At 46.3% G+C, this 14,194-nt stretch overlaps 1 protein-coding gene across 14 annotated transcripts in view; it reads right to left on the bottom strand.

The window, feature by feature from the left end:
• Window positions 1-14,194, bottom strand: part of ARHGAP24 (Rho GTPase activating protein 24) — a 193,144-nt gene that overhangs the window by 25,674 nt on the left and 153,276 nt on the right. For 13 of the 14 annotated variants that reach the window (XM_040556727.1, XM_040556726.1, XM_040556734.1 and 10 more), the window contains one exon: window positions 13,879-14,001. In XM_040556727.1, coding sequence (XP_040412661.1) covers window positions 13,879-14,001 — 123 coding nt within the window. Of the gene's footprint in view, window positions 1-9,835; window positions 11,211-13,878; window positions 14,002-14,194 lie in introns of those variants that run through there. The other variant, XM_040556736.1, reaches the window with a different exon arrangement.

Raw genomic sequence — 14,194 nt, 5'->3', positions numbered from 1 at the left:
ACCCACTGAAACAAATCCAAACCTTTTTCTGTAGAGGGATGACACAAAAAACTTCACTAAGCACCGATTCTTTATCACTTGAACCTGTGTGGTACAGCTCATTAAGCAGATAAAGGAAACGGCATGTGACAGTTCCAAAAACTCTTCACAACCAGGTTCACAACCTCTCTGGGCAACCTGTTCTACTACTTGGCTGTCGAGGTGAAACACCTTTCCTTATTTTATCCTGTCTGAAACTATCTTGTTCAGTGTATCCCAGTGGTCTCTTACCCTCCCTCCACCCACTGTTGTAGAAAAGCCCAGCTCCATCTTCTTGACAATTTTCTCTTACTATCTGAGACAGCCACCTTTTTGCTGCCCCAAAGCCGCCCGTTCTCCTGGCTAAACACACACCGCTCTCTCTGCCTGTCCTCGCACAGCTTGTGCTCCAGCTCCAGCACCTTGGTGGCCCCTTGGCTGAACAGAGAGTATTTGGAATATGATCTAACAAATGCTGAGTAGATGAGGTTTGCTTCCCTCCCTCTGCTGTCTCTGCTCCTGTTGATACAGACCAATCTGTAGTCAGTCTTCCTTGCTGCCAGGCCAACTGCTGTCTTCTGTCCAACTGCTGTCCCCTGGGATACCCAGGTTCTCTTCCACGGAGGTGTTTCCCTGCGGTTATTCCTCCTTAGGTGCAGAACTTGACCCTTCTCTCTAATATTGTCCTATGAATGTACATTCAGAGCTTTCCTTCAACAATTCTTGCTCGTAACACAAGAATTTTCAATTCATCAGTGGAAAAATGAATATTCCAATTATATGACATACAATTACAACTCACGCTCACTGACAGTACGCTTACTATGAATAAGCTCTGTCCTATTAGCTCTACTTTCTTCTCTCCACGCTAACATTCCATTCAATAACGTGCATTTTGCAGACCAGTTTACATTTGCAGAAGAAAGATTAAGTTCTCAAACCTACCAGATTGCTTTGAAACTAGTATTAGTAATGACACTGTAGTCAAAACACATCACTTCATTTTTTGGGATGGTGTCTTTTTTTTTTTTTTTTTTTTAAGAGTTGGCTTTCAAAGCATGTCTAATACATAATGAAATACACTAGAATAAGGGGGGTTGGCAGTGGGAGCAAAAAAGAATGCCCATGTTGTTATAAGTTGCTGGTGCATCCCAACACAAGCTGTAGAATATTGAAAACAGCTGGCAAACCATAAAGCATTCAGATGCCCAGAAGTAGTGCTACACAGTATTTTTGAACTCATAGAGAAAGTAATGAGTGATTCATGTACAAAAAGGGTGACATACTTGAAATGGGTTATGACCAACTTAGACGCATATTAGAGAATCACAGAATCATCTAGGTTGGAAGAGACCTCCAAGATCCCCTTGTCCAAACTCTGACCTAAACACTAACAAGTCCTCCACTAAATCATATCACTAAGCTCTACATCTAAACATCTTTTAAGACCTCCAGGATGGTGACTCAACAACTTCCCTGGTCAGCCATTCCAATGTCCTAACAACCCTTTCGGTAAAGAAGTTCTTCCTATATCCAACCTAAACCTCCCCTGTATGCAACTTTAGCCCATTCCCCCTCGTCCTGTCACCAGGCACGTGGGAGAATAGACCAACCCCCACCTCGCTACAGCCTCCTTTAATGGTACCTGTAGAGAGCGATAAGGTCGCCCTGAGCCTCCTCTTCTCCAGGCTGAACAACCCCAGCTCCCTCAGCCGCTCCTCGTGAGACTTGTTCTCCAGACCCCTCACCAGCTTCGTCACCCTTCTCTGGACTCGCTCGAGCACCTCCATGTCCTTCTTGTAGCAAGGGCCCAAAACTGAACACAGTACTCGAGGTGCGGCTCACCAGAGCCGAGTACAGGGGGACAATCACTCCCCTAGCCCTGCTGGCCACACTGTTTCTTATGCAAGCCAGGATGCTGTTGGCCTTCTTGGCCACCTGAGCACACTGCTGGCTCATATTCAGCTAACTATCAACCAAGACTCCCAGGTCCTTCTCTGCCAGGCAGCTTTCCAGCCACTCATCTCCCAGCCTGTAGCGCTGCTTGGGGTTGTTGTGCCCCAGGTGCAGGACCCGGCACTTGGCCTTGTCGAACTTCATACAGTTGGCCTCAGCCCATCAGTCAGCCTATCCAGGTCCTCCTGCAGAGCCTTCCTACCCTCAAGCAGATCAACACATGCACCTAACTTGGTGTCTGTCATTTGCAAACTTACTGAGGGCGCACTCGATCAGATCACTCATCCAGATCATTGACAAAGATATTAAAGAGAACTGGCCCTAGTACTGAGCCCTGGGGGACTCCACTAGCAACTGGCCGCCAACTGGATTTAACTCCATTCACCACGACTCTTTGGGCCCAGCTATCCAGCCAGATTTTAACCCAACGAAGCGTACGCCAGTCCAAGCCATGAGCAGCCAGTTTCTTGAGGAGAATGCTGTGGGAACGGTGTCAAAAGCCTTACTGAAATCCAGGTAGACCACATCCACAGCCTTTCCCTTGTCCACTAAGCACGTCACTTTGTCACAGAAGGAGATCAGGTTTGTCAAGCAGGACCTGCCTTTCATAAACCCATGTTGACTGGGCCTGATCGCCTGCTTGCCCTGCAAGTGCCGCGTGATGATACTCAAGATAATCTGCTCCATGAGCTTCCCCGGCACCAAAGTCAGACTGACAGGCCTATAGTTTTCCAGGTCCACACTCCGGCCCTTCTTGTAGATGGGCGTCACATTTGCTAGCCACCAGTTGATGGGACCTCCCCTGATAGCCAGGGGACTGCTGATAAATGATGGAAAGCAGCTTGGCCACCTCTTCCGTCAGTTCTCTCAGTACCCTCGGGTGGATCCCTATCTAGTGCCATCGACTTGCGTACATCTAAGTGCTGTAGCGGGTCGCCAACCATTTCTTCGTGGATTATGAGGGCCACATTCTGCTTCCCCATCCCCTTCCACCAGCTCAGAGTACTGGGTATGCAGAGAACAACTGGTCTTGCTGCTAAAGACGGGGCAAAGAAGGCATTAAGCACCTCAGCCTTTTCCTCATCTCTTGTCACTAAGTTTCCCCACCCATCCAGTAAAGGATGGAGATTCTCCTTAGTCTTCCTCTTCAAGTTTATGTATTTATAAAAACATTTGTTTTGTTATCTTTAATAGCGGTAGCCAGATTGTGCTCCAGGTGAGCTTTGGCCTTTATAATTTTGTCCCTGCACAGCCTTACAACATCCTTATAGTCCTCCTGAGTGGCCCACCCCTCTTCCAAACCCTCTTTTTCTTCCTAAGCTCTAGCCACAGCTCTTTGTTCAGCCAGGCCAGTTTTCTTCCTCGCCGCCCTCGTCTTTGGGCACATGGGGACAGTTTGCTTCTGAGTCTTTAAGATTTCCTTCTGGAAGAGTGCCCAGCCTTCCTGGACCTCCTCTGCCCTTCAGAACTGCCTCCCACGGGACCTCTGCCAACCAGTGACCTGAACAGCTCAAAGTCAGCCCTCTGGAAGTCCAAGATAGCAGTTTTACTGATCCCCCTCCTGACTTCGCCAAGAATAGAGAACTCTACAAGTTCGTGGTCACTCTGCCCAAGACGCTCCTGACCACCACATCTCCCACCAGTCTTTCTCTGTTGTGAACAGAAGGTCTAGCGGGGCACCTCCCCTGGTAGGCTCACTAACCAGCTGCATCAGGAAACTATCTTCACGCTCTCCAGAAACCTCCTAGACTGCTTCCTCTGAGCTGTATTGTATTTCCAGGATATGTCTGGGAAGTTGAAGTCCCCACAAGAACAAGTTCTGGCGATTGCATGACTTCTGCCAGCTGCTTGTAGAACTCCTCATCCGTCTCCTCATCCTGGTTTGGTGGTCTATAACAGACCCCCACCAGGATGCTTGCCTTGTTGGCCTTCTCGCTGATCCTAACCCACAGGGACTCAACCTTATCATTCCCAGTCTCAAGTTCGACAACATCAAAACACTCTCTAATACAGACAGCCACATCACCTCCCCTTCTGTGCTGCCTGTCCCTTCTGAAGAGCCTATAGCCAGTCATTGCAGCACTCCAGTCATGGGAGTAGTCCCACCACGTTTCAGTGATGGCAACCAAGTCATAGCTTGCTTGCCGCATGATGGCTTCCCGCTCCTCCTGTTTGTTGTCCATGCTGCGTGCATTAGTGTAGATGTGCTTCAGTTGGGCCATTGCCCTCTCTCCCAGCCCTGACATTGTTCCCCAGGCTCATCTCTAATGAGCCTCATTTCATCCCTGTCCCCCTTCTTACCTAGTTTAAAGCCCTCTCAATGAGCCCTGCCTGCTCCTGGGCTAGGATCCATTTTCTCCTCAGAGATAGGTGGGACCCGTCTGCAGCTATCAGGCCGGGTGCCAAGTAAAGCACCCCATGGTCAAAAAAACCAACATTTTTGTGTTGGCACCAGCCTCTGAGCCATGTGTTTATCAGGTGGGCTTTCTGGGTCTTCTCTGTACCCCTCCCTGCCACTGTAGGGATGGAGGAAAACACCACCTGTACTCCCGCTCCATCCACTAACCATCCCAGTCCCCTGAAGTTCCTAAATTTATTACAGCAGCAAATCACAGATACTGAAAACAAAACTTTAAAAAACAAACTATACATGAGGAAAAATAAAACCTGGTATGATGCAGAGATGACCACTGTGAACAAAAACAATGTCATTGAAATCAGGGCTGAAAATGTCCTGATTTTGGTTCCCAAAGTTGGTTCCCATTTGGTTCCCATTGAAGTATTTCTACTACTAACTGCAATAAGATGGTTTGCAAATTAAGGGACTTTTATTGAGACGCTTAAAATATACATAGCTGGGAATGCCTGGAGGAGAGGCAGAATAACCACAACAGTTGTCTAGATTTGACGGATTGGATTCAGATCCCACACGACCTTCAGAACACAGTTCCATCCAGTCTGGTCACGTTTATCTTCACAGCCAGAGGGGTCTATGCACACCACCACCCACATCCCAGATGAAGCCTCAGAGAGTCGGCTCTCCAACTATGTGAATGGTGACAATCGTTTATCTGCCTTGGAGGCAGGAGGATTTCCACATTCTGCTTTGAGAAGCTCAGAGCTAGGGTGGTGATGTTGAAAAAATACGCACTAACCTTAAGACCTCAGTCTCATGGGAAATCAATGGGAAATCAACACGTCATGCATTAAGGGCTTCTAAAGTCACTATTTACTATACGCTGTTTTCCAGTTTGTTTGGCTTTGGAATTCATCTCAGGCAGGCTTGGTGTGGTTTTGAAGTGTACACTGAACTTCTCCAAAGGAATTATTTCTTTCACCTAATAAATACAGAACACTGCACCAAGCAACACTTAGCCATGAAAGGAATTAGTTGTGATAAGCCTGCATAAATATTGACTTGAAGTTACAGGCTGATGCCTTATGGAAAAAGTACTCTGTTGCCAGGGGCAGAAGAGGCAGAAACATGACAACTCTGCTTCCACCTGATTTTGTCCTAACTTTTACCTTGTTCGTCATCTTTTTGTTTTATGTTGGGTTTTTCACTGTCGAGGAATAAAAGCCAAGATCGTTGCCCTGTAAAGGTTCCCTTTCTTCCACTATCTCTTTCTAAGGTCCTTATCTCCTCTTATATCACAAGTGACTACTCCAGAGACACCGCAGATGAATGGTTCATGAAGACTAAGATGTTGACTGTCACGAAGCAAAGGCAATGCTGTGATGAACTGTGGTTACAAACATACTGTTAACACAGTGCTTAGCAGAGACAGACCAAGGTGAACGCTGTAAGCTATAGCTGGTAACTACTAGCACCTCCCCTGCAGAGAGGCAGTGAAATGATGGTCCAAATTACAGAGACACATCATAACCAAAACCACAGTTAAGTTCACATGCTGTTTTTTTTGAAGTCAACTTATAATACTGTAACTAAGCAAGAAAACCTCCACGGAAAAAGAAATAAAAGAACCCTCGTGTTGCATTCCAAACCCAAGTTCTCCTAAATCTCAATCTCTCTAAAATCCAGAAATGCACATATGCACGAGTGCACGACCGACTGTGGATACGGTGTCAGAGAAGAAAGCAACAAAAACAAGCAAATTTGGCATTCTCACGGCAGCAACTTGCTTGTCTTCCCCACAACTGGAAGAAGGCAGGGAAATGTACAGGTTTCCAGTTCTGACCAGTCTTTAGATTTAATCAGCAGAACTGCTTTTTCAGAGAGGCCCTTGTAGGTCTTTTAAAGCTATATCCAATTAAGCCAAGATCACGCATAACATCAAAGAGGAAAATCACATGATAACAAAGGGCATGCTGAGTGGTTATTCATTAACTAGAACATTCCCGTGGCAGAAGTTTTGTAAACATTTTGAGAAACTGGATTTCCAAGGCTAACAGACGTCCATAAAGCTTATGAAAGACACTACAGTGCTATGTCTAAATTCTGTGTGTGTCTGCTCAAGAGTTGTGAAAGCACTGTGGTATTTTCAATGGTACATACTCATAGTTAGAGCATGTTTTTAAAATTTAAGAATGTTGTTAGTCAATGATCTCCGTAACTACCGCACACAGTCAAGGGTCACATCTCAAATCTACTGACTCCAAGTCCAGTAAGAAGAAAGGAGGGAGAAGATCTAGGTGGCAGTTCGGCTCCTTGCTCCTTGACAAATCACTTGGAAAAAACCCACCTGCCTCTCCAGCTCTACCACAGCACACGTGGCTGGTGAACCAGAAGGTTCTGCCTTTTCCATGCTGCCCCTGAGCAATTCAGACAGCAGCAACATTTTCAGAAGCATAAAGCCCAGAGGGCTGATAATTTCAACACAGAGCCCATGCCTGTACAGCGTGTTCTCTCACTGTGCAGCAGAGAGGATCTTCCACCTTCCAGAACATGCTCTTAGTTTATGGACCGTACTGATCAGAAAGGGCCAGTTAAGGGCTAAGGAACTGGTCTCAGATTAGAGTACTTGAGGCACCCCTCAAACTCTAATCAGTAATTGACACTGAAAATAAAAGATCGGGGAAGGGTCTTCAACAGCAACACAGGGAACAAGTCCTCCATGGCTGTGTAACACTTCATATGGAGCTTTACACTGTTATTTCTCACCAGCTTTCTGCTTTGCTGTTCCCCAGCACTACATGCTATTTTGAGTGGATCAAATGCAGGCAGTATTTCCTTCTTCTCTCCAGATGTTTTTAATGTAAAGGAGAGGAAAAAAAAACAAACCAAAACAAAACAAAAAGACACAGCAATGGCAGAGTTTTGTTCTTGTTTGACTCATTTTCTTACCTACAAGCCTTCTCCTACCCCACAGTCAATGTGATGCCAGCAGAGATAAGGTCCCTGCGCTGGAGTTGAGCACAGCTGCACAACAGAGGTTACTGCTTAGAAAAAACAAGTCTGAAAGAAGAGCAGAAATATACTGGCTGGAAAAGAAGGGAGGCTTTTTAAAACATCACCAGGAGCTTAACACAGCTGGATTAGGGCTGCTACTCTTTCTCTGGCCATAGCCAATGCCACTTTCTTCTCCAAAACTGGTCACTCACATGCCACCCGATGTTCCCACCACTGTACGCAGTAGCAAGTCACCCTCGGGTATTCATTCCTTTCTGCACTTATGCTGTGTGCCCCCTCAGGAGGTTCCCATGATGCTACTCAAGCAGAGAGCATCTTCTCCGATTTGGGCTCTGAAGACTTTTGGCTCTGTCTCTGTCAGATGCACCTTCTGAGCAGCCATTTCTCCTATGACGTGACCTTCCTCCAAAGGACAGTTCATTTTTCCGGGCCTAACACAATGCAGCTTTCATCTGGATTTCCAGAAGGGGTTCTACAACTTGCATCATCATGATGGTACATCTCTGTCTAAATTTACAGTGTTGTGATTCCCTTGTAGTTCTTCCAGTGAGCAGCCAATGGCTTTCCCTGTTAATTTTCTTTGCTGTGTTGTATTGCACAGCTTAGAATTTATCGATCTATTTTATTTAAGTGTATGGGCTGGGTTTGCAGAAGGCTAGTTTTGCCCATTTTTACACTTAGGTATACAATCTGCAAATGAAGTTACAAGAATTCTTGAAGCCAATTAGTAAGATGAGTGTAGTTGGCTTAATTTGCTTGTTAAGTCACTGTAAAGGCTTAACTGAAAGTCCAATTAACTATCATATTTCTGTTGACTCCAGCAGGACATGGACCTCATCAAACATGTGCACCATCATTCTGAGCTCTCTGATCTAGGGGCCTCACGGCAACACTCTTGACAGCACATGTGTGTAGGAAAGGAACTGAAACAAATAATATTTAGAGGAAAGCAAATGAGCAGCATGGCCTTTGTCATTCAGTCCTCTGCCCAAAGTGCTGCAGCTTCATTTGGGGTCTTAGACATGAAGAATTGCTGTGTCAAAACATATGGGGAAGGAGTAAACAGCTGAAGCTCTTCTTGGAGAGGCTAAGGCTGTACCCTGGGGCAAAAAGGCAGCTGCCTGCAAAATTATCAGTTAATCCTTTATTAAACTTCCAAACATTTCTCAAATAGTTAGGTGTACAAACGGGGCACAGACAGCTCTAATTTACACCAATACCTTGAAATGCACTTGCACACTTAATACAGACATATCCACGTCCTCCTGGGCGTGGAAACTCCAGCAAGCACGGAAAATGCTGGCCTCAGGGAGGAGGCTACAGGGGACAAACAGCTTTCAGTGCCATGTCAGCAGCAGGCAATAGCTGATCCCTGCTCTAGTTCTGCAGGGAGCACCCCCTGGTTGTGATTCCTCGTTTCAGGGCATCGCCCCTGCCTGCACACAGCACCCTCAAAAGCAGTGAGGTCACTACATCACCAGCAAGTGCTGCAAGCAGAGAGCTGCTGGTCTTGCAAAAGGACAAATGGCAGCAGGGAGGGACACATTAGGGAGGAGCAGATGATGACTGTATTCATATAAGCCCCGTAATAAGATCATTTCTCACACTTCAGAACATGATGGTTTAGCACTTTCACTTGGATTTCCTGCTCCAGCATAGTTTCTAAGGCAGTACCAACATTTTCCTCTTTCCCCCCCACATTTTTTTATCCTTACCATAGAGGCAGTTTCCCCCCCCCTCAGCCCCAGCACCGTAGTACCTTACATCACTTGCTGTATCGCTCTCAGACATGTGTTCCCTTCCAGCTGACATATTTGAAAGCCAGCCTCCTCTTTGCCTTCCTCCCCCCAGTGCTGCCATGCTCTGCTTCTACAGGTGTACATGCAATGCAGAAGAAAACTGGCCTTAAAAATCTCTCTGCAGCAGGTGGAAAGGCAAGTGCAGGTTGCAGGTCAGCAGAATCAAGTGGCAATGCAGCACTTGCAGCAGGACAGTGCACTGTAGGGATCCACTTCAGTCCATCAGAAATCTCTGAATCCAAGGACTTGGTCTTCTGCACACATGCACTTTTACCTATTTATCATGTTCTTTTACTCCCTCTTTTCTTGCCAGTCCTCCCACACAGACAAGATAAAAACCCAAACTCTTTTCCCCAGTATTTTGCCAGCCAAACAGGCAGCAATTAGCATCCCAGGTCCAGTTCCCCAGCTCCTCTCATTGATTTTTGCTCAGAAGCTCTGCAATAATCTTGTCTCAAGCCACCTCTTTCAGGCAGCCCATCATTCATGGGTATTATGTAGAGGAGACAGTATCAGCTGGCCAACTACAAACAAATGAACAAAGAAGTAAATAAATCATTCATGAAATGTCAGCATCTCCATTGTTTCATGCCTTTTGTTTCGGTGCTCTCATCTGCCTGCACATGCAGCCCCCATGACTTCTCAGAAACCTGGCTTCACTAGCAAAGCAGAACACAGTGAGAGAACAGACCTACTTTACGGAAACTAAAACACCGCTTAATTCTCCTGTAAGTAGTTTTAGGAATGAAAGGAGGTGCCGCTAAGGCACCTGGGCTGCGGACTCCAGCATTTCTGTCTTCAGGCATCATACAGGCCAGAGACCCCACGTCCCTCCAAAGCTTCCTTTAGCAGCTGCATCCAGACAAAACACCAGTGCTGCTCATCGTTACTGACTGCTGAGGAGTTTCTGTAATAGTGTATTTTCTTCTGGAGCTAGAAAATTAGTGGTCTTCTAGCTATTGGAGAAAGCGTGAAGTAATTTTAGTGTTCTCTTCCCTGCTTCAGTTTTGCTTTAGGGAACAATTTCCTTCCGTCTCTCTGTTTCCTTTCGTTTCTTTTATTTCCTGCGGTGAGACAACCGTCTGTTATGCAATGGCACAACAAAAGAGTTTCAGCAGAAAGATGTATCTTCCATTCAAACAGAAGTGCCTGCACAGACAGAGGCGGAGAAAGACCTCGTCCTCCCAGCTGGAACAGGGGGTGGAGTGGCAGAGACTCCAATTCCACGGGAAAAGGTCAGTGCTCTGCGGTGCACAAGGAGAAAGAGGAGAACAATACCGAAAAGGCCACCAAAGAATCCTCCGGGATACAATACTCCTCCCTGGCTCCTTTTATCTCTGCAGAGGAGCAGAAAAAGCAGCCCCTTCACCCAAAGGGCTCTCTGTCCATACCAGATTCCTCTCAGAAGGCCTTTTATATACCTGGCTCCCTGACGTCCGTGTGGGCTTCTCGTTCGACTGCCTTCGAACTACCAGAAGCTCTCGTGGGAGAAACGCGTCAGATGCAGCAGCAGCAACGCGTCCTTGCCAGCAGGATCCCGGGCTGCTGCCGAGGAATACATGCCTCCACACGGGGATGCTCTGCTCGCTCCCTCCCGGTCCCACGCCTGGCAATGGCAGCCACCGCCGCTGCGCCAGCCCCTCGCATGCAGCAGGTGCAGGGAAGCGGCGGAGGAGGGAGCTGCTGCTGCAGCGCAGATTTCTCTGCTCCACCGGGTGACTTTGAGTTGACTTCAGGCGGCTGTCGCGTGCGGCAGCTCGAGCAGCAGGCAGGCTGTGCCCAGCTCCCGCAGGAGGTACCAGACCTGCCACGACCCTGCTAAACGCTCGCGCTCCTTCTCGCCTCCTCCCTCCCCCGTCATCGCAGGCTCTGCAGTTAGAGGACAGGCCTTTCCCTCCTGTTAAAAACTGCCTTTTAAAATCTAATCAGGAAAGGAATTTCATGTGCAAACAGGCATTACATGCCCTGGCTCATTTACATTTCTCTTCCCTGACAGAGATTTTTCCACAGTCACCTTGTGCTTTTTGTGCAAAAAACAAGCTGTTTCTGATCACCACAGCGGCTTCCCGCCCCTCCTCTTCTCTTTCTAGCACAGGTTAACAAATAACATTTTAGTGATATGGTTAATCATTCACAGAGCTCCTTGCTCTGGTACCAGGAGTCCTTTCCCACTGCAAGCCAAACTTCACATACAGGTGGCTCACCAAGACTCAGAGACATCCATTGAACACACACAACTTGCTTACAATGCTTAAAAGAACCGGAAAATTCAAATACGTTGCTCATGAAAGTGGCACTGGACTTTTATGACACCAGACTATTGTGGTTTACCACCTAGTGTTGAAATTTAAGAAGCAGCTAGAAAACAGGTATTGTGATTAATTAACTGAAATAATTTTGCGTTGCAAGAAATGTACTAGTTACTGGTTAGTCATTATATACAACCACAACTTTTCTATATCTTGTTTATAGCTAATGTAATAGTTTTTTAACTTCAGTGGCTACAGCTGATCAAGACAGGCTCTTAAACGCCTTAAGCCAGAGGAACCCTTCTTTAGGAGGGTCATACTGTTGCAGAGCAGCTGTAGACACATCCCTGTAGAAACAGGTAAGAAAAATACTAGTGTGTCCACCCATACATGATTACAGAACAGTTAACAGTCCTTGTTAAGACTTAAGATATCTCAGAATGTCAACTTAAATAACCCATAGTTAATCAACCAGGGAACATTGTATTGGCACAGTTCTTAATGGTGACACCTCCCTTGATACTGCTTTTACCTTGTACTGAGAGTCAGATGTTCTCCATAAACACTAAACCCAAAATCACATTCTATTCTCATGTTTTCCAGGAATTAACTGTTTGTTTCCTAATACAGTAATCCTGAAGTCCGTGTATATGCTCAAGATATCCAATAGGGAAACGAGAACACATTTATAAGTGTGTTAACTACAAATTTATTTAAACAGTAGTTTAAGGATTGCACCCTTCTCTCTCTCTCTCTCTCTCCTCCGCTTTTTTTTTTTTTTTTTTTTTCAAATCAGCTTGCAAACTCCTCAGCTAGGTGCTTCTCTCAGTAGTTGGCGTTAAACACTCTTACAACAATGAGGGTGTCCTGCAAGTTTCCATGGTGGCTGGAAGGATTCCCAGCTGTAAAACAGAAATAGCTCTTGCCCTATAAAAGCAAATGAGGGGCTGGTGAAGAAAGCACGGGGTCAGGGCTCAGGAGATTTGGTTTCTATCTGTAGCTCTATCACAGCCTCTGCGCAGATGGGGGCTAGAAACACGGCTTCACCAGATGCCAGCTCCCCACCTGTAAAATGGTGACACCTCTCCGTTTGCCCAAGTACTGCAGGACTGCTGCAGCTCACTGTCTGGCATGGACAGATGCTGTGCTGGTGGAAAACAGGTGTACAACACAGAGAGAGAGCTTCTCGCTGTGAAAAATACACTTCTGTTACGCACCCAAATGTCTGCATTGCTGCAGTAGCTTACGCTGCTATTTGACTCAAGTGGGAGAACGCTGAAGAGCTCAACATGAGGACTTCTTCATGAACAGAAGTTGGGGATAGATAATCTTTGTGCTACATGAACATGTGCTATATGAAGTACATTTCTCCCCTAGCCTAACTTCAGAAGCCCATGGCCCTCCCACCTCCCCACACCAACTCAATAAGCCTGTAGAAGACCACACTTTTGAGCAAAACCTCTCACTTTGTGGGTTTTAAAAACATCATCCTGTGAACCCTATATGCCCAGTCCCAGGACGGTACCAGCTTATGAAACGTAAGACCACTTCTCAGGATGACTGCTTAGCATTATCTTTCCAGCACGTGTTTCCCCAGGAGGAACCAAGAGAAGACAGACACGTTTGAAGACGTGCCACGCAAGCCCCAGCTGACCAAGTCCCTCAGGGCAGCCCACCAGTGAGGACAAAGCCTTCTAAAACTAAACAACCTGAACAAAGCACAGAAGAAGATGGGGGTGGCTTAGAAGAAAAGTTTTGATCAAAATGGTAGTTTCCTTCAGTCCCTCCCATCCTCTCTCCTGTGCTGTGTCTGACAGGTGAAAAAAAAAAGGCATATGCAGTCACCAATCACAGTTTTCTGTGATAACTGCTCTTCTCTATGATCAGAGACAATTCTGCCTTATTTTTCCATGCTAACAACACCTGCAAAGAGCAAAAAAAGCACACAATGCAATCCAGTTGCTCTTCCCATAAATTCAGTACTATTAAAATTGTTGGGTCTGCCCATCAAAAGAAAAAGACTAGCATACAATGCTTGTGCTAATATTCCAAGGCTCACTATCAGAGCATACAGATTTATAATAACATTGTCACTGGCAGAAGAATCACTGACAGCTTCTTCTAACATGGATGGTCTTTTAGCTGGTGACCAAAGGAATTACCCTAGGTCTCCCAGGGGAAAGCTGATTTCGCAGAAGACATATCTGTGAAAACTTCCCTCACCTTGGTAACATGCTATCCTGTGCTATCCCTATCAAGGAAAGTAGTTCCTGATAATTTAAAGCCTTTTAATTGAGTGCTTTGTGTAGGAACACACCTGATGCCTGCGCTGCAAGTGAAAACAAAGGACCTGGTTCCACTTTTGGAAACATCTAGACCGTTCTTGTTTCCTCCTCTTCAAATTCTGGCTGAGAGCGAGGGATGACAAAATCGCCCCTATGTCTTTGTGCAACTTGGAGCCTTGCATTTTCTCTTGCTGACTCACCTCCTCCAAATGGTGCCCATATAACCCTGCGAATGGATTTCACCCAATCCTCCATGTCATTCTGCGTGCCCGCCATGAGAAGGTACGTCTCATGATTAGCTGTCATCCGCTCTCGGTCTGCTCCTGCAAGAGAAGATAATTGCACTTTAGAAACCCTTTTGCTTTCCTGCCAAGCCAACTCCTGCCAGACTGACTGCTGAAAGTGGTAAAAGCAGCTCCGTGGCAAGCAGACATGACACCGTGCACTGGAGTGTTTATCATCAGCTACGGCATGAAAAGAAGGTCCTGTAAGTATATTCCCCATCAGACAGCGAGG

This window comes from Cygnus olor, chromosome 4 (assembly GCF_009769625.2).
Source record: "Cygnus olor isolate bCygOlo1 chromosome 4, bCygOlo1.pri.v2, whole genome shotgun sequence".
Taxonomy (NCBI): Eukaryota; Metazoa; Chordata; class Aves; order Anseriformes; family Anatidae; genus Cygnus; species Cygnus olor.
This window is presented reverse-complemented; position numbering and strand designations above follow the sequence as displayed.